We start from the raw sequence: 21,280 nt of genomic DNA on the forward strand, positions 1-21,280 counted from the left end.
AGGAATTTTGATATGAAAAAAATGAGCCACTCCCACATTTTGGGAGAAATGGAGTTTTCTGCATCCCAGTACTTATGTCAACATCCAACCAGCCCCTAGGTTTATACCAACTCATAGAGACAGGAGGCCTGTCTGAAAGTGACAGCAAAGGAGGAAGTGAACTCACTGAAGCAGAGATTATAAAATCATTTTTCCACCCCCTCAAATGAGTTGTGGTACTGGCAACTGCTTTTTACTGTGCCTACTCCACAAGAACAGTTCTCATACAAACTATTTCCCAAAACAGATAAAAACCCAATCTCCTAGAATGCTGGTTGAAAAGACTAGAAATCCCGAGGAATTACCAGCAAGTCTCACTCTGTTCTGCAAAATAATTCAGGTTTTGTGAACTTGAACCATGATATCAACATTTTTAACACTCAAAGGGTTTTTGTACTTCACCCTTTAACAATGGGGAAAGACTCAGTCCTGAGTTACCATAACGCTAAGCTGTAGTAGCCAGGAGCAGCACACAACAGAAGTGAAGCATCAAGAACCTCGACCATCCTTCCAGACTGCCACAAGTCCCTGGGATGCCCAAATGACTTTCACAGGTCAGCAGGCAGCACATTCTCCAGCTGACAGCACATCCTGCACAGCAGAGGGGAAGGCAGGAGGATGGCTTATCCCCCCTTTTCAGATGGGTTGGTTTAGGGTTTTGTGATGCTTTTAAAAATTTAGTTTTGCTCAAAGCAGGAGTCCTATAAAATTAGGCAGCTAAAATGCAGTATACACATTTTAAACCTGTTAACGCATCTGAACTGGTCTGATGATCAACACTGAAAGGTTAAGTCTTCCATATTCTAGTAGCTACTGTTTTCCACAAAATCAATCAAAATAAACTGCATCTGAATGAGACTCTTTTATTAAAAATACGTATCTTCTGTTTCACATAAAAAGAACCAACACTTAAGTAAACACAATTTAAAGAAGTTGGACAGGAACTACTAGAAAAAATACAGGTTCCTGTAATCCCAGAGCACCCAACCTTTGACTGCACAAGCTACCAATTAAAATCTTTCTGTTCATGACCCCAAGTGTTTGTGCTGCATACAGCAGTACCCAGGAAGGTGCAGCTGGTCAGAGGCAGGGGTGCTAACTGCTCCCCAGAGGCTCCTCCCTGGCGGACACACCTGCAGGATACATGTGTTCTCTCCAAATCCAGGGAGGCCTGCCACTCCCCAGCCCTGGCGCTGGGCATGATGGCAACCTTAGAAAAAAAAAAGTTGGAGTGGCACAGGTTGGCCACCTCTTTCTGTAACAAAGGAAATACAGCACAGCACTTCCAGGTAATTTCACTTAGGATCCAGCAGAAACACATTAACAGCACTGATAAAAGAAAACCAGCCGTGCTTCAGTGATAGAACATGATACAACAGTCTTTTTGCTAACTAAAATCTATGCTGGAATCCATTATCTTCTGGAGCCCCACTTTTTGTAACTCATTCATCTCTGGCTTTTGAAAAGACAGTTTTCAAAGCAACAAGTTATCAGCTTAAGCAGCAGCAAATACTAATGAAAACTTCTGTGCACAAAAGTCAAAGTCAGAATACAAAAGAGCTGTCAGAGGCATCTGCTATTAAAGTGCACAGAAAACAACACTGGCTAAACTTATATTCTTGTAGAAAGCAACAGTTTGCCAGGCTGTCATTCTTGTTCTGGAGATGCTGAAAATTCAGCTCCTTTTTAAGTCACCAAGAGACATATTCATCATCTCTCAAAAATGATCAAAATGCTTTGCGAATTCAGGCTCAAAGAGCATATCAGACACTGACTGTAACATTTACTGGCCAACTCATAACTGAAGCAAGGCACAAAGAAGAAAAGACACTGAAGTGATGCGGAAGCAAGATGACGTTAAATCACAAACCAGTGGCCCCTTTGCTTTGACCTTAACAAGGATAAGGGCAGCTAAACCAGCAACGGTGTTGGACAATCAGAGTAACAGTAAAGCAAAGATCAGTTTTGAAGAAACAAAAAACTGGCTTGCATGTCATTACACATGTTCTAATCCCATGCAAGTCATGATCTGATTAAAAAAGATACTTCATACTCTCATACCTTGTAAACCTAAGAGAGTATGAAACTCTCTTGTTTAGGCCTTTAGAGGCATATCTTCTTACATATTCTTTATTGTGTACAGCGTGAATTCCTTAAGACCGCTGTTTAATCAAGTGCTCTGTCTTAAAGGCCTGTCACTTTACTGACTATTCTGGGAATTATGACGGAGATCATCTTCCTCCCTCAGTCCACTGAAGCCTGTGATCTACCAGCTAAAACACAACCCTTCTTTACATACTGTTTTTTCACTGATTTTAACAGAACAAGATTTGCCCAGCACAGTATTTGTTTCTAACACCCAAAGGAGGAAACTAAATGGTTTTCAGGACCTTGGATGAATTTTTGGAACTGGAATTAAAGAACGTGATTTGATTTTTTAGAAAAACTAATTTATTCTGGGATTAATGAAATGCAAATATCGACTAAGCTCCAGAATGCCACCAATTGAAACAACTTTCCTTACTGGGATGACATCTTAAACATAACATCTCAATTTACCAAAACCTGAGAGAATCAAATGCTTGCCTTAATTATAGCACTCTTCAACTCACTGTCATCAAATTTTCAAGTAATGTCAAAGCCCATATTGAAGAGGTTTGATCCTTAGGGCTCACCTGCTGCTCTGCATTTTAGAAGGAAAAAAGTAATTCAAAGACATCCCAGGTCGGGAATTTACAATCCCTCCTCATCCTTGTAAAGCTACAAGTTGAAGCTCACAAGTAACTCAAAATCTCATCTTATGGAAAACAGGAATAGGAAACTTTCTGCATTTATGAGGTGGCAGCAGAGGAAATACTGGATTTTAAAACAGCTGAATTTGAAAGCTGTTGAAGAACAAGGCTGAAAAGGTTACATCTTCATCAGTAATGAAATAAGCTACAGCATGAAAAGTCCATCAACCATAAAGACCAACTCTGAAAAACACACAAGCTCATTGTTTCTTGTATATACACTTTAAAAAAAAATCTAGATTAAAAAATCTCTCCCCAGGGTTATAATTCCCTTTCAGAGAGATGTTGTTATAGCTTGTATACAGTGTTTCAAAAGAATCTTTCATTGTCTTTAGGATTCTTTATGATTTTCCTAATCCTTTTTGCAGTTAGTGACATTTCTCTCTAGAACTGAATACTTTATATCCTACTTGAAAATCCATTTTGAAGAAGGCCTTCAAATAAAACATTCAAGGTTCTAACCAGAATTTTTAAATACTAGTATTTTTTGTTTTAATCACAAAATAGATCTAGTGAATTTGCTAACTTAGTAAAAAACAGACTTGAAATAAAATTCACAAAAACTTTCTAGCCTCCAGTAACTCACAAAATGCTATTACAGCACAGAACAACATTCTTAGTTAAATCAGTTTTATTCCTTCTGATAACTACTTTGAAAATAAAGGGTAATTTGGCACTAATTCTGTTACAGAAGTTCCTAAGCAGGTATCTGTATGTACAGTGAAAAACAAAGACCAGTGCACAGAACTGAAGTAGTCTGCCAAACACCCTTTTCAGACATCACATATTACAACATGTGTGTCTGGATGAACAAGAAACTCGGTGAATCCCCTATACCCAGTTCCATTGCCTGCTTCTGGACAATACATGGGTGCAAGGGTTCTACAATGGGATCAGAATCTAGGAATAGCTTATCAAATTTCAAAGAGGTTCAAACCTGCTTTGATATCAGTAAGCAAAAGGATGGATACATACTATTGTTAGTGTTCTGTTCCAGCATTAGCAGCAACTTTGACTGTAGTGAGCTCAGTGTTAAAAAAAAAAAAAAGAAAAAGAAAAAAAAAGGAAGGGTCATCAGGAAGTAACAGGAAGTAACAAAGAGACAAAGAACAGCAACAGACTTGCTGAACTTGGGCCTCCATGGCTTTGAGCCTTGGGAAACTTGACCCTACAAAGTATTATACTCAGTGCAGGGCAGCACAGAGAATCAAGCCTGCAGTTTTCATGGCTTGAATGAGCACAAGAACTTGGCTTCCAAGGCTTTGTCTCCTTAAGATGAATGTGTCACAACAGGAATGTCAATTTCTACGGCAGAGAGGCGAGAACGTGCGGAGTACGGCTGAGAGGCATAGCTGTGCATGCTGGGGGCGTGGGAATACAGGGGCTGCCAGAAAGGAGAAGGGAGGCTTTTGCATGCACAGTACCACAGGAACAGCAGGATGGAAGTGAAAAACAGACCGCCGGCACTGGCAATGGCAATAAATACAGAGATGTCAAAGCTAAAGACAGGCTCATATTTTCTGTTCAGATAATTGTTATAAAAAATGACCCAGATGGACGGAGTGAGACAAATGGCACAGGCAAGCAGGAACAAGAGGCCGGCCACGAGATGGCAGCCCGCACTGTTTACCAGGCACTTGGCCAGTTTGACATTTGGCACACTCGATACAAAGGCTGTGTTACACATCCCAATCATGCAGAGGAACAGAGCTGAGACAGCAGTAAACATACTCAGAGGAAGGGCAAACTGAAGAACACGCAAATCCAGCTGATCGACAGCTGTGTACCACTGTGGGTCATAGATCACACAGTCTCTGCTCCCATCAAAGCGCGCGCACTTAATCCAGAGTCCGGTGTAAACGGTCACATTCCTCTCATTCTTGTTGTATGTGTACAGTCTCATTTGCCTCCAGTTTGGAAGCAGAACTGCTGCAAGGAGTCCAGCTACTGAGGCTGTTCCACTGAGAAAGGCCAGTACAGTCGCTGCATGAACATCCCGGCAGCCCATATTTGCCCACAGAAGTTGTTTCCTGCAATTAAAAAGAAAAATATAAAAGAAAATCATGGACACAGGACTAACTACAGTTGATTTGTGCCAGGTTCATAAACTTAAGATGACAGCTGGCAGGCACTAACTCTCTGGCACCTTCTTTGTCTGACATGCTTAAGACAGTGGTAACACTACCACATTCATGCTTTAATGAAGCATCAGATTATTTACAGACTGTTATGACTTCTCAGCTGACAGACTGCTAAAGTCACTGTGTTCAAGATGAAAAAGAAAGTGTGAGTCTACGCAGCCTCTCTCCCTGTGTCACTGCATGGATGTTGTTACAAAGTCCAGGTGAAGAAGGTGAATCGCTGACTGAGCACGATTTAAGTTCCCCTGTCCTGAACTGGCAGCTCCCTGTCTTTAGCCCAGATACAGTATCAGAGTGCATGCTCACTCCTACCGTGCTGCTGCGTGAGTAAAAGGGAGAGGCTTAAATTTTACATCATTAGACTGGCAAGGAATGCATATGTAGGCAGTTATACACATTTTATATAGGCCAAACTGTTGATGAGAGCTGCGAGATAGCGGTGGAGGCTCCGTGGAGTAATTTACTATGAATTTTTCAACAGCAACTAACAATTCTTCCAGACTACTCCTGCCTTTCAGAATCAACTGTCCAAGCACACAAACAATTACAGAAAGTAGATGACTTTTCAGCTTTCACATTTTCTACTTCAGAGCAAGTGTTAAACCTTGCTCGCTTGTTGAAGCTTCCTTTTCAATATAACTACTGTCTACATACCTACTATAGCCTCTTGCCTGCAGAGATGCTGAGAAACAGTCTCAATGACAGGTCTTTAAGAAACAAACAACTAAAAATAAAAGACTCAACTCAAGTTATCCCTTCTCTGCATGCTCAAGATATTCTGAAGATGCCTAATACATAACAGGCACTGAGCATTCACCCCAGAGTGTACTTGAAGCTGGACACTAAGAATTATAGTACTAAAAATGAACAGATACTTTGCAAATTCTCACTGAGTGCCATTCAGTTATAAACTCCTCCTGAAATTTCTTTCAAATCATTATACTGCAATGTGCATATTTGTCTAAAGTCATAAACCAATTCCTTAAGTACCAAAAGTTCTACTTAATGCATATACAAGTAACAAGTATCTGTATGGTTACAGACATGGTTGCAAACAAAAAGGCAACTGGATCTGATCCCTCACTCTCCTTTTATACCTGCAAACATCCAGGGACCAGGGAGCTCCAGTTTTCAGATAAGGAATTCCCTTGTACACTTGAAACACAGTAAAAGCATTACCAAGCCATACAGCTAGCCAGCGTTCTATTGATTTATAGAGAAATAAATGAAGCCCAATTTGTTTCCTAAGAAACCATTAGGCAATTATTTTATGCCATCTAACCCTGAAGAATTGCAGTGGAATGTGGGCACCATTAAGTGCTGATCACAGTTTTCGAAAGAAGCACTCTGGAAAGAAATAATGACAACCACATTTATGCCAGAAACTACCTTATTAGTAAAAAGATGGCATTATATTGTTGCTAAGGATAGCTGAGCATGGGCAAGCTACTCTTCTCATGGCAGTAAACTTTTCAGATGGTGGGTCATTAACAGGATAACCCCTGAGTAGGGGGACCAGAGAAGTATTTCCATCATGATTATTTTAATATGATGCTTAACCCTAGCTTCGGTGAGGTCAACAAAATCAACTTGCAAGAAAATGGAACTATAACAAATGAACTTGAGGGGTAAATCGAATACAGGATAAAATTTTGTTCTCCTCAAGCTTGATGCTTTTGATCTTCCACCAAGAGCTTGCCTTTACCTGGATAAAACTTCCATGCAGACAGTGCATACTCCAATACAGAGCTATAGGAGAACCAGCTGGAATAAACAAATGACTGATCATTTTCAGAAACCTGCTGTTTGTGAAAATTCATTTGCAGTAGTAGATTACTGAAAATAGGTAAGTTATTCACAATCCCTTCTATCAGAGGAGACCTATCCCATCTTACTTCTGGCTTTATGACTGTTATTATAGCTTCAGATCCCTGATGAAGACAGTAACAAAACAGGTATTGTCTTAATTAAGATGGCTCCAGCGTACTTACCAGCAGTGTCCTCAAATCAAGAGAGACCTTAGCAACTTCTCTAAGTAGGAAAAAAGGTGTTACTGGATCTAAGAAACAGAACAAAGAAAGAGTCAACATCGCATTTGTTTCGTGCAATTTCAGCAACAGCACTTACATTGCAATTCAGGAATTAGGAATATCAGATATGTTTGCATTAGTCCAACTCCATCATCTTCTACAATTTCCTCTTTTTTAAAAAACAAAACTCAAACTACTCTTTTTTTTTTCTTTCCTCAGTTTTTTTCTCCATAGCTTATTATCTATCTATTCATCTCAACAGATAAGAAGGATTCAAAAAACTGCTTTTCTTATGGGTGTTCCAAGACACAGCGTTGGCATTTTGAATTTTAAGTTTTTAGCAAAAAATCCTTTAGAAGTCATACAGAATGATTACTTCAGATGTTAGGTTCAAGGGTGCACTTAAACAGCAGTGAGGAAAGGGTGCAATGATTATTTAATGTCAGAAAACAAAGCGCAGGCTCTCAATTGTTTATATCCTTGTGGTTCTCTATTCCTTCCTGCCTTCTACACTACGGTTTCAAAGAAATGGGAGAAAGACAGGAAATAATGGTAATGCCTTTTCAATGGCTGTCCAGCTTTTCCAGAGGAAGAGAAATCCTCTTGTGGATTTCCTACACCCACATTTAAGTCCCAAGATCAACTCTGAAGATCATACATAATAGGTAAATCACTTTACTACTGGACAGCATCAGACCTCCGACTATGTCAGTATGCGACTGTTAAAAGCTACAACCTAAAGGCGAGTTTGTTGGGGTAACATGTACAGTTTATTCTAAACTACCCATATCAAACCCTGAAATATTATAAAATTCATGTATGAATAGGCTCCATCACCTACAACAATATCAAAGAAATTCTTCTATCAAACTATCTAGGCAAGAAAGAGACTTTACAACACAATCATGAACCCAAATTTTTTCACTTAAGTGAGAAAGAGGGCATCAGATTTGGAAACTCATTAATATGAATGCTATTGCATATAAGACACAGAAATGCAGATGCACAGCTAGGACAAGCAGCTTTTGTCCACTAACATTACTGACTAATTTTCAAGCTTTCTGTGCACTTTGCAGCTGAAGCCAAAATAAACACACAGACCTCCCTCTGCAGGTTCACGCCCATGAACAACCACAACAGCATAACTAAGTAGAAAATTAGTACAAGCAAGCAAAGCTGTCAAAGGGAGCTGTGCCCAGCCCAAGAGTCCCTCCCATTAAATGATGAAACCTGTGTTGTAATAAAAGATACTGAGCAGCTATGGAATATTCCACAATATCCAACTCATTTCTGCAGACATGGAGTTTCTTTTGATTTTCTCTTCCTCGCTTTAGTCCATATGATTTTACTGTCTATCCCTGGTGGTGTTGAACAACTAGAGACCTCAACCACTTCTGAACTAGTTGTCCAAGGGAAGAAAGCATACTTTGGCTAGATAAAACCCTGCCTTGCCTTAGATTCTCGGCTTCACCTTTTTCCATTCCAAGAATTTTACAGCTGTACTGTGCAAGGCTCTTGTATCTGATCCACAGAAGTTACCAGTCCTAACAGCACTTCAGGGACGGATTTTACCTCCTATTCTAAAGACCCATGATGCTGTAACAAGAGATGTTGGCTGAAGCTGGTTGAAAATTGGTAAATCATTAATGTTCCACGAGATAAAAAAAATGAAACAAAGACAAAAAGCACATCTACTACAGACATAATTCAGAAATGAGTAAAACCAGCTCTGTTCCCTTGCATGGCCTTGGGAAGACCACAGTCTGGGAACCATGACTGTTTTGGAAAGCCCTCTAGGAGAGAGACCACAGTACAATTTATCAACACAATTTATAAATAAACGGATTATCTAACTATCCACAACAGTATTAGCAGTTTAAAATTTATTATGAGTTTTGGGTAACTGGCCACGAGAAACTGGAGGCCTAAAGCTCTCCAGTTTCAAGGGACTGGTTCAGAACCAGTGCCACCACTCTTTTTTTTAATTCTGGGAATCAATCATGCAGTTCTACACTCTACAAAACTCTTTTAAAAATTAAGTCTAAGTGTACCGGCTTAGAATTAACGATCCTAGCTAACAGTTTAGGACATTAAAGAAAAACTTGGAGCACGGTAATTATTTTACCGACTGAACTGGCAAGAGCAGCTGACGCACGGAGAGAACACGCAGGTCTCCCCGGGGAGCACTGCCGACCCCCGCCCGCGACAGCGCTCGGAGCCTGCCGCACTGCGATCCCGCACTCGCGAGGGAGCGGGGGGAACCGGGAAGTGCCGCAGGGACCGGGATCGCCATCCCGGTGCCGGGGCCGTGCCCACCCCGCCGTGCCCGCTCACCTTACTGCCGCGCAGAGAAGGCGCCATGCCCGCCGCTCCCGGCCGCGGGGCCGCCGCTGCCGCCGCGCTGAGGGGAGGCCGCGGCCGCGCGGGGCCTTGTGGGGCGGGGCGGCAGCGCCGGCGCAGCGCGGGCCCGGCCCGCGCACCACAAGTCCCGGCAGCCCCTCCGCGCCCGCCGGCTCGGCGCTCTCCGGTTTAAAGCAGGAGCGTGGAGAGCTCCCCCAGCCCTGGCCGGAAACACCGATGCTCTAAAACACATCCCTCTGACAAGCCAGCTTGCTGCAGGCCAGCGGAATCTGACTACGGCATGCAGCTACGGCCCACGGCGGACAGCTTCAGTCAAGCCATGCTGGCTTATTCCAAACGCACCCCCATGCCCCTCTTTATGTGTGAGGTTAAGAACGGCGTTCACTAAGTCTGGAAAATGCAACATGTTGTTTTCTTCTATGAAATAGCCTGCAGAAAGGAGGCTCAGGGGTGATGATGTCACTCTACAACTCCCTGCGGAGGTTGTAGGCAGGTGGGCGTGGGTCTCTCCTCTCCGCGCCAACCAGCGACAGGATGAGAGGACATGGCCTAAGTCTGTGCCAGGGCAGATTCAGATTGGACAACACGAGGAATTTCTTCACAGAAAGGGTAATGGGCTGCTCAGGGAGGTGGAGGGTAGAGGTGTTTAAGGAAAGAGTGGACAGGGCACTGAATGCCATGTTCTAGTTCACAATGTGGTGTTCAATCATTGGTTGGGCTCAATCTCACAGGTCTTTCCCAACCTAATTCATTCTGCACTTCTGTAAAATGGAGTATCAAAAATTGACAGCCTATTCTTAGCTTTAGTAAAAACATGTTAGCTCCAAACACAGTAAAATTAGAGAAATGTCACAGTAAGAACCAATACCAATGATATAAGAAATGCATTATAAGAAACCATACCTTTCTTCCCAGTGACTACTTTTAACAAAATTTAAAGCAGCAAGGTATGATACACGTATTACAGAACAAAACTAAACCAAACTATAAGCCTTTGATGTATTCAGTCTTGTTTTGCTTTACAATCAATTTAACAGCTTTAAAGTAGAAAAATACCTGGTAATAAAGGACTTCTAATTTTTTTTTGAAGTAAAATATAAGTGTGCCTTCTTTTAATACAAAATCTAGAACACTAAATATTCCCAGAGATGTGTAGCTCTGTTGAGAAGCAGTCATTTTCTTCACCAAAATGTAACATAAACTCAACAACTCCATAAAAGGAGGGAATCACAAATTAAACATGAGAATTTGGAATCAGGATTTATACAACTAAGATGACTACAGTAGGCACCAGCAGGTGTCAAAAACCCCTCGAACATTACAAATCAGTCTTGCTTTTTGTGCTCCTACAAATCACTCCCTTGCAGCCATTTATATGCGTTTTCCTTTATATCCTTAAAACTAACAAAAACCCTACAATCCAATGCCTTCACAATAGCGGAACTGGTTCACCTTAGAAGCCCCAGACCCTGGAAAATTCTTCCATCAGAAACGCCCCTTGGTTCTTCTGATACCCATGGCAGATGTAGAGTCCTTGAACTTGCTCCTTTGTGCAAGTTATATTCCCTCCATTCCTCTCACTTGGCAAAAAATACTCCAGGGACCATCAGTTGTTAAGCAGTGCTTTGAGTTGCTCACACTTTGGTCTTTACTCTGTTAAGCTTCAGCCAACATAAATAAAAAAACTTGCCCTTTCCTCACTGTGCCCTACCCAAGTAACTTAACAAATGGAGGGAAGCAGGCAATGATGGAAGAGGGAACAATTAAATGGAAGGTCTGCACAACAAAGGCTTCATGTGCATAGTAAAAATACTAAAATGTGTTGGATGCATCCAGGAGTGCTAGCTTCTATTCATTTATTCTTCTTTGGAAGTTTGTAAAAGTAGGAGTTTCTTTTTCCGATATTCTTCATTCACACGCTCTGCTTGCTCATCTATGGATTTTCTTATACATGTTTTGAGTTCCTCAATTCCTTCTCCAGTATATGTAGATATAGGAATTACCTCTCTGAATTCAAGAGTATTTGCTGGAATCATTTCTTCCTCTACTAAGTGTAAGAAGTCTGAAAAATTGTATTGAAAGAGTTAGTACAATCCCCAAATACTGTATCACTACAAAGCCCATAAAATCCCATTAAATGTAAAAATTAACTTCAATAAATTACAGTTATAAAAATAACTGTGATTAATATGCACATTATCTGCTTAATTAATCTTTTAAAATATACCTAAATCTCAGAAGACAAGCACTAACACAGCAGTTATACCACTCTTAATGCTGCCATGAGAAGATTCTATACACTTCCAAAGAGTACAAAGAAATCCCAAATTGCAGATTATGGGAGAATATGGTCTTAAGCTTTTCTGGTTTCTACACACTCCAGGAAAGAGAAAGCAACTCACCCCAATGTAACTGCAAATTGAAGTAAACCTATATAGACCTGTCCAGAATTTTCATGTGCTCAGGCCAGAGTCACATGACAAATACTATATATGTCAGTGCCTGTAAGGGGACCTTCTATGCAGGTAACTCTTATTCCAGACACCTAGACTGGAAACTGACTCTCCCATATCATAGTTGAGAAAGATCATCTGGGATATCTCCATTTTATTACAATCCTTTCCCAACAGTGAAGCCATTCCAAATGCATATAAACAGAGCTCTAAATGCAGGAAGTGATTTTAAACATATGTTCAAATAATAAATTTAATAGCTGACTTCAGTTTCAAACAACTCCCTGCCGATGCAGTTATCCCGATGAAATCTTACTACTACTTCTGACAAAAGTTATTGTTGTAATTTCATTTACCCTGAGGATTCTCTAGTTGTGTCATAAGTTCATCCAAGTTGTCCTTTGCACAAGGCAAATCCATTTTATTAATGGCAAGAAGTGCAGGCTTTGTTACAAGTTCCTCGTTGTACAGCTCCAGTTCCTTAAAAGAAAAGTAAATTTCCTTTAGTAAGTATTTCTAGTTTAACAAGTGCTACTTCAATTTTGTATCTCCTCTCTCATTTGTTTAATTGCCTAAATAGCCTTTCTTGCCTAAGCAGCTGTGAGTTTGACTCAGGTGCTCAAGGCTGATATATTAAAGCAGTCTGACAGAAGAAAATAATGTTCAGTGATTCAGTCATTTTTTGCTCAGACAGATTTCAGGTAAACAGGCTAGCTCATTCTGAAATGCCTCTTACAAAAAGAATGACAGTTTTGGTTTTTGTTTATTCTGATATCCATGAGCACAAAATCAATTTCAGAAACACTTCAGACCTATGCAACATGTAAGAAAATCATTCAGAGAGTGTTAAAATTCTTTAACATTTTAGTAACAGAAAATCACAACCATGAATAAACTAAAATAAACACCAATACCTGAAATTTAGAAGATTCATCAACTTAAATCATACAGTTAAGAGCTAAATTTGAAATGACATTATTTTTATGTATTATTTTAATCAGAAGCATAGTTAAGAGATGGAAACAGTGAATATCTGCAAAGCTGGGGCCCAATGTCTTTCCTCTGTTAGGATATGCAATAAGGGCATCAAGGCAGGGATTTAACTGTAATCATGTACTTCTACTTCTTAAAATGCTACTGGGTTGGGGAACTGAAAATGATGTATCTTTTTACCTTTACTTGACTGTAAGAAATATCCCACATGCTGCCTAGATTAATCAATTATGAATCAATTATAAACTAATTATGATTATTACCCAACATAAACTAGGATGGTTATTAACTTGGGCAGGTAAAAATAAAGACATCATCATTTTGGAGAACCTCTTTGTTAACTGGCCTTATCTTATATATTCGGAAGACACACTAACATTGGAATGCTTCTTGATCAAAACTGAGCCATTTTCTTGACTCAACACATAACTACAACTGTCAAATAGGAAGATGAGAACTTACCTTTGTTAGAAGCAGTATCGTTTCAAAGGCTGTTCTGAACTGAGTCTTGATAGACAGCTGAAACCCAGAAATATCAACCTGAAAAGGTACACAAAAACAAGCTTTGTGGTGTAAAATTATGTTACAGTATCAAGGTACTCTGCTTCAATTATTTTGCCCTGGAATGTCCATAGCCATGTGTTCACTCCTGGGCAAATAACAGAGGGCAAACTATACACCCAAGAAACATCAGACGCTGGAGGTCCAAACTGGTTAGTTCTGATACAGTGTTTCTCAAAGGTCTGGTTTTTAAACTTCTTATGGGGATCTTACAGAAAAAAAAAATTACTTCACGCTTTTGCTATGCTTGAAACACTTCACTGTTCTAAATTAATTGGAAACTTTCCATGATAAATTCTATTTAAGAATTTAATTTATCATTAGTCATTTGAGTGTTCCATTCTGTAAACAGAATTACAGCTGTATTTATCATAAATCATGCAAATTACAAATGATTTTCTAAATTCCCACTACAATGCAATTAAAATGCATTTTCTTTATTTCACTGCCTTTCATTTCAATAAGCTGTAAATTTTATTTAACTTACAACTAAGAGAAGCTGTTTGGTTCTTTCTACATGTTTGAGAAATTTGTGGCCCATCCCTTTGTTTGCATGTGCACCTTCAATCAGTCCTGGGAGATCAGCTACTGAAATCTAGGAAAACAAAAGTTTCAAACAAAATACTTCCAGTAAGCAAACCCAAGTACTTTAAACTATCAACAGGGATTATCATTTTACATAAACAAAAGAACCCAGACAAAATAATATGCATTGGCTGTTTCAATACATATACAATCTATCATTAGAAGCAGATTAAACAAAATGCTGCTATTATACAAACCTGGTGCTCCTCATGTTCTCCCTGTCTATTTTTTATTGCTGTCTGCAAAGTACAAAATAGAGGCTCATAATACCTCTGCAGAGATCCTACAAAACTTAGCTATTACCTGAGAATAAAACAGACTCTGAAAAGCAAGTAGCTTAGGCTACCACATCTGCACAGAACTCAAACTGTCACTAGAAAAGAAAATAAAGGCTGTTCCTTATGGCTATGGAGTATCATTACTCCAAATACAAACCCTCTTAACATTGCTCCCCTGAGTGTGAGAAGATACAAGAATTTGACTTCTGCTCTTCAGCTCAAATGAGACTTTGATTAGTCAATCAGCTTCCAGCCAGAGCCCAGCAAAGACTGCCAAAACGGACAGGGACCTTGTCATTTTCTCTGCTGATTGAGAGGGCTGTTGGACAGCTCAGGCAGACCGAAAACGAGCAGAATAATAATAAAACCCCCAAAATAGCTACTCAGTAACTCACAGAAAGCTAAGACAGAGAGTGAAGTAAAGAAGAGCAAAGGTAGGGTCTTCAAATCTCTCTAATGCCCATTTAGACAGCAACTGGATTAAACTGGACGCCGCCTGAAGCCAGCATACCATAAAATTGCCAGTGTGCTACCTATTGCAGAAGGGGCTCAGATACTCTGGTAGAAAATCTAAGTGCTTCTGCTACTTTTCATGAACTGGTACTGATACAACTCATACACAGATCCTCTATCTTTGTGTCTTTTCCAATTAGTAATGACAGACAGTACCAGGTAACTTCCATGTATTTTCTTTTTCATAATGTACTAAGATAAAATAAGCATATACATGCTACATATCTCTTTAAAAATATCAATGTTCGTAGGAAAAACTGAATCCTTGTCTCTTGAGTGATACAGGAAAGACACCTCAGTAATTGCTATTAACTACATTGCTGATGTTGTTTCGGTTTCAGCAGTTGCAATACAGAGAGTATTTCCTCTTACTCTCAGAAGTTCCCTGTGATCACAATCACTAGTCCCCTTGACTTTAGAAAAGAGGTATTTTGTCCACATATATACCCAACACTGTGGTATAAAAACCATGAACTGTAGAAATGGCCAATGATAAGGATCACTGGCTATGCCAAGAAAAAGACTTCAGAAAAGAAAGCCAGGAGTGCAAGTAGATCTCTTGCTGGAGAAAGATACATCAGTAAGAGCAAGAGATCCTCATTCATGGAAGACAGTTTTTTGAAAGGGCTATGAAAAATCCTGTTTACTTGCAGCATAGCTTTCTAGGATAAGCTACCCTAAACTAGCAGATAAAATGAATACAAAAAAAATTTTCCCTTAGACATATTGCATTTCTACAGGGAACCAGACAAACTAGACTTACTTCCCTTAATACACAGTTTTGTTGAAGTTTGTTAAATGAAGATTTCAAGCATCAGCTACTGAATTTCCCTAGCATTATTGCTTCTGAAAGCAAAACCAGTAGGTTTTTGTCTTTTCATATCTGAGGGTTATGTTTTTCTGGTTAACTCATCTGAAACTCTTTTATGCACTCGCCTTTTATCTTGAAAGTGATGAGTCCAGTGCTGCATATATCATACACTTCAAAAACAAAGTAAAAGCACATCAAAGAAGATTCAAGCTTGAGGAATGAAAATGTTTGCTGCAACTTTAAGTGAAGTTGGGGTCCAAAACCTATTAGTAAGTGTCTCATTTAGCACTGGTTTCCCCCTCAGTGGATACTGTAGAACAGATTCCAGGCACTGCACAATTATCTGCCAACTTTTATCTGAAGAAGCTGGGTGGAACAGAGTTCACAAAAATCAAAGTGGTAGGGCCATAGCTCCACCAGTCTTCCAGAACTACAGCCTACCACAGAAGGAACTGGACCCACGTGCCTTACCTCTCAGGTAGTGCACTATCCTGGGTGTTCAGGTCATCACTATCACATCATACTATTTTACTTTTTAATTAAAAAACCCAACCCACCAAACAAAAAAAACCCTAGACCCCAAAAACCAAACCCACAAACATAAAAAAACAAAAGAAAGAGCAGCCAACCCTGAAAGAAGTTATGGTAACAGGGTTATAATCAGAAAATTCCCTGCTGTTCACTAATGTAGATCTTCAGCTATTGGACAAATCTGCTATTATTTGCAATCCTTTCTGAAAATTATTCACTCGGTCCAGAGCTCTCTGTATGGGCAACTTGCAGAACATTTGCTTCTTCTAAATAAAGATAACAGGCAGGTCTCTGAAACAGTGATTTTTTTCCAAGTCCTAAACTTTTAAGAGTATACTAGGACACAGCAATCTCAATTCCATAAACAATTTCATACCTCTAAGATTACAAGGCAGGATTAGAACCACAGAAAGGAGGTAAGAGAAAATGAGAAGCCATTTAATAAAGTGACTTGAAATAAGCTCTACATCATATTACTGTACTTGGCTATGAAACTCTCTTATTATTATTTCATAAAATAGTACTTTTCCCAGAACTCCTGTTAAGTCCATGCAATTGCATTTGACATGTGCACATTATAGACACACATATGAAAATACCTACAAGTTTTCTTTCTCTTTCTGAAATTCTGTTAAGCAACATAAATAGTCACTCCACATACCTTTAACAAAAAAACAGAGTGAACTTTCATACCAACCTGCTTATAATCTGCATACATGATCTTTCCTAGTTCAGGCTGTATTGTTGTGACTGTGGCAAGGGGACAGGAAGAAAACAAAACTAGTTTTAACATTTAAAAAAATGTTAATGTTATAAAACATTTAAATATTGTAGGACTTTCTTAGTGTATTTAAATTAAACAAATGTGCAGTAGCAAAAAGATAAAATAAGGAAAAGGAACAAAGAGAAAGCGAAGTAAGATAGATGAAAAAAAATCCAGTGCTTCACCACGTCTTCTTTCTTTCTGCAGTTCTGCTCCAGTCCTCCCAAAAAGGGAACAGTGAAGGTAGAGAAGTCCCAGACACAAAAATTATTACTTAGACTATGGATTAGCTTCCCAACAGGGAAAAATAATGAAAGGTAAAGTGGGATAGGACTCTTCAATCTGAGAAAAGGCTGTAGAGAATTGGGAATGGTGCAAAAAGGTCAGTAGGAATTACCAGTACTTGCACTCTTTAATTAAAGAAGATTAGATGACTAATCCTAACTTACTGATAAAAAAAATAACAAAAAAATTCTTTTCAGTGGATAGATTAAAAACCCCAAATCTTCTCTGTTACAAGTGGTAGCAAATTCCAAAGCATACAAGATGTTTATGCAAAGGAACTTGACAGTACATATTCAGTAGACCAAGGATATTACACACCTCAGAGACTCTCAGTTGCAATAAAATGGGCTGAGATGAAAATAAATGTTAAATAGACCCTGCATTAACAGGTTGAAGCACTATGGGGGTGTACACATGAAAAACTGAGGTGGGTAAAGGAACTGGATACTGAAGCAGCAAGTATCTCCTTGAAGTATTTCTTATAATTAAAAAATCAGGCAACATTCCTATACCCTATTCTTTATTATAAACCTTTATTATAAGAAAGTCAGTGAAACGCCTTCTTGCTCTCAGGAAATATTACTGCTCTAAAAATAAGAGTATAAACTTACAAGCATAATTTGCAATCTCGGGTTTGGCATGAGAAATCTTGCTTAACAAGGATGACTTTCCCGCATTTGGAAACCTAGAAGGAAAGTCAGGATTTATACACTGACATATCTGATTCCTGTATATTTATTTCCAAACATATTCTTCAAACTCAATGCTATCAACTCATTCTTGTACTCATCTACTCAGACGATTTTTTTTTTACAAAATGAACAAACCCCAGATCATTATGATTTATTTTTTGAGATCAAATCTGAGTAATTTTTCTAAATCCAACAATACTTCCTAAGGATGCAGGCAGGAGAGTTATGTAAATACATGTGTAATAGATTTAAGAGAAATCTTTCAAAGTCATGCAGACAGAAACACAGCATTACCATCCAGGTATACTTGAATTCAGTCTTCATGTGCTATAGCTAATTTTGGAAATTATGCATGCATTTTAAAAAGCTGTCATGCTAATATATCTTACCAGTTGGATTTACAGTCTCTTAGCATACACATCACGGTTTATGAAAGTCTACAATTCAAGTACCAGTGGTACCTAAGCTAGAGTTTAACTAACACAGCAGAGCAAATGTCACTCAGAGAGAGTGACACTGTGAGACACACACATGCACAGTTTATAGGTGGTTTTAGGGCAGCAAAGTTGTATGAGGGATCCTGAAATTATTACTAACCTGTTTTGTTACCAAGTAGACCTAAGAGAACACCAGGGAAACCCTAGGAGTTCGTCTGTGCACAACTGACTCTTACAACATTTTCCCTTTACAAGGGATAGCTATACCTGCATACTACAAAAGTGTTCCTTAAGGGATACACCAGCTTTTACAAAAGCTTCTTCACAGAATACATCTACCCACTGAAATGGAAACCTAAGTTAAGACTGAAACTGTAACACACACTTGTTTTAAAGATTAACCTGAGCTGTAAAAGTCACAATAGCCTTGATCCATGTAAAACCTGAAGTCAATCCTGACATCCAAGGATAGACTACTGTCCTTAGTCTTGGCACATACTCCATCCAGAAAGTCCACACAAGATTTGTGTTCCTGTCAAAGTCACAAATATTCATCACAGCATGATCAAAGAAAACTGTCTACAGGCAACTCAACACAGCCACAAAACACAAAGGAGGTGTCCCACAGAAAACCAAATACTCTCCACTTGAATACAGCCAGAACCATGGCCTGTTAACAAGGCTAGTACTGCATTACGGGCCTTTATGAAGGGGCTGTACACAAATCTTTCTTAAAAAACAAAAAGCAACCTAATGACTCTTGTTATAATAGGGAAACTATTGATTGTAGTTTTAATACACTCTGATGTTGAAAGATGCCTTAAAGACATTCCAGAAGGTTACTCTGGTCATATCCTCAAGTGAGCTCTTTGTTTCCACTGAGGTACAATATGTTCTTTGAAGTTTAAATTGCAACCTAGACTAACACATCACAACCTGTGCCCAAATCTGATGAGCCTTTCTCAAGTCTACATGTTTTTTTTTTATCTGATCTAATACCAAACCACTCACAAAAATGATAAAAATAGCAAACACAAAGAGATCAAAGTACAACCACAAAATATCAGAGGCTGATTCATACTCTCAATAAGAAAATATATGCTTCTCTAATTGACTGATAATGATTTTTGTATCCATTTTGAAGGCAAACTCTCAGCTAACATACAAGATTAAAGAAGCATCAGCATCATAAAACTCCTGTATTTTCACACTGACGAAAACAAGAAAAAAATTCTGTCATGTAATTACTGAAGAGCAATTGAAAATTATGTAACTTTAGAGAAATTTTATATTAACAAAATTATTTCTAGTAACAAAAATAAAAATATAGCTAGAAAACCATGCTGTCTTCAAGTTTCCATTCTTTACTGGTATATACCAACTAGACTATTTCCACCTCAAACTCATCATCATTTCATGTTTCCTATGTTTTTTATTAATAAGGACCACAGGCCTGATTTATGTTAGCAGATGCTGAATAGAACAATAATTGTACTACACTAGAACTGTAGCTTCTTGAAAGCTTTCTCCAAATAAACATATATTTATCTGCATTGTTATAAAGCAGCAACACTGATATGCAAGTCCAACTGTTCTAGTTTGTAATTACTTCCTTCCAATGTTCCAAGTCGGATTTTTCGGAAAGTAGGAAACACAGCCTCTGGAATTCTCTTTGGAATTGCTACCGAAAGGATCCACTTGTGCCAGTGCCATGAAGTTAAACATACAATATGCAGTGTTCCTGGCTCTGTTTTGCACCTCCTATTTATTTCACAAATATTGTGCTAATGATATTGTAGCAATCACTGCAACTGCTAAATACAGTCATATTACTAATTATATATTGTCCTGATTCATGAAGCCCTTCACTCACCAAAACATAACGAGTACTTTAAAAATGTTAAAATTAATTTACTAGCTTTATACTCAATCTGATTTTCTAAAACTGCAAATAACTTATGTGATCCAGACTCTCAAATTTCTTTGAAATTGAATTTGAAATGTACTACTTTGTGTTCCAATATCAGTTTTCAAACTTAACAGTACTTACCCAACTAAGCCAACATCTGCTATAAGTTTCAAATCAAGATGAACAGTTCGCCTCTGACCTTTGCAAGGCAGAAAGTTTGTAGCCAAAGAGCCTCCAAGTCCTCCACGAGCTGCTAAGAATCTTTCTCCTGCTGCATTAAGCTCTCCTGAAAATGAATTCATTAGTGAACAAACACAATCCCCTGCAGTAGTTCCGTTGTGATTTTCCATTTAAATGTCTCCAGTTATGAGACAATTTTCTGTGGGCTTCCTTGCAAGAACTGTGCCCTCAAGGTCATGGTGGTTTTCCTTGTTTTGGAAACAAATGAAAGCCATCACACCCCAGTATTGTTCTCTGTCATACAGTCACCTCATGAAAAGTGCAAGGCAGGCAAAGTATGGCCCAGATGGAGCTTCTGAAGCCTCCAATATTTGAATTCAAGAATGCAAGGAAAAATATGCATTGATAGAGATGTGGCTCTCTTCAGATGTTCCATCTTTTTCCATAAGATGCAGGCTGTGATATCTCCCTTAGAGTCAGAATAAATAAAACAACAAAAAAAGCACAACATTTGGGTGTCATTACCCACTGCTACGCCTACATCATAAACAAATCTTGCAATACATCCAATTTAGTTGAACATCCAAACTAGGGCTGAATTTAGTTTTAATAACTAGTTTGTGAATTTAGTTTTAATTCTGAACAATCTGAAAAGAAAAATTCTTGAGAAACTGCAAAGGAACTGTTGAGAGCTATTCCAAGAGCACTGTATTGAAAGAGATCTTCCTAGTGAGTAAAAAACAGATATGCATTTTAAGTAACCTAAAATGTTGACATTCAGCAAGGATCTTTGTCTTCTAAGCATTTTCATAATTCAGTAAAGATATAGGGACAGTGGGGTTTATGAAGATGTAATTTATGTGAGGTCATGAATGATTCTTTGGAGGATCAGTATGGTTTCCATCCTTTTAACACTTGTTTCCAAT

The 21,280-nt window shown here is 38.7% G+C and overlaps 2 protein-coding genes across 15 annotated transcripts in view; both read right to left on the reverse strand.

Annotated features, from left to right (window-relative positions):
• Positions 1 to 882: 882 nt before the first annotated feature.
• CLDN12 (claudin 12) lies at positions 883 to 9,420 on the reverse strand. The gene is made up of 3 exons (XM_032112619.1): positions 9,337 to 9,420; positions 6,964 to 7,031; positions 883 to 4,861 (listed from the first exon to the last, which is right to left on the reverse strand). The coding sequence occupies exon 3, from the start codon at positions 4,837 to 4,839 to the stop codon at positions 4,102 to 4,104; it is 738 nt and encodes a 245-aa protein (XP_031968510.1). The 5' UTR covers positions 4,840 to 4,861; positions 6,964 to 7,031; positions 9,337 to 9,420; the 3' UTR covers positions 883 to 4,101.
• A 726-nt stretch (positions 9,421 to 10,146) lies between these two features.
• Positions 10,147 to 21,280, reverse strand: part of LOC116445715 (metalloreductase STEAP2) — an 81,407-nt gene continuing 70,273 nt past the window's right edge. For 12 of the 14 annotated variants that reach the window (XM_032112646.1, XM_032112630.1, XM_032112664.1 and 9 more), the window contains 7 exons: positions 20,316 to 20,460; positions 17,748 to 17,821; positions 16,786 to 16,838; positions 13,858 to 13,965; positions 13,272 to 13,349; positions 12,173 to 12,296; positions 10,147 to 11,425 (listed from right to left, as the gene is read on the reverse strand). In XM_032112646.1, coding sequence (XP_031968537.1) covers positions 11,220 to 11,425; positions 12,173 to 12,296; positions 13,272 to 13,349; positions 13,858 to 13,965; positions 16,786 to 16,838; positions 17,748 to 17,821; positions 20,316 to 20,460 — 788 coding nt within the window. In that variant the 3' untranslated portion in view covers positions 10,147 to 11,219. Of the gene's footprint in view, positions 11,426 to 12,172; positions 12,297 to 13,271; positions 13,350 to 13,857; positions 13,966 to 16,785; positions 16,839 to 17,747; positions 17,822 to 20,315; positions 20,461 to 21,280 lie in introns of those variants that run through there. The other 2 variants (XM_032112673.1, XM_032112682.1) reach the window with 2 other exon arrangements.

This window comes from Corvus moneduloides, chromosome 1 (assembly GCF_009650955.1).
Source record: "Corvus moneduloides isolate bCorMon1 chromosome 1, bCorMon1.pri, whole genome shotgun sequence".
Lineage (NCBI taxonomy): Eukaryota > Metazoa > Chordata > Aves > Passeriformes > Corvidae > Corvus > Corvus moneduloides.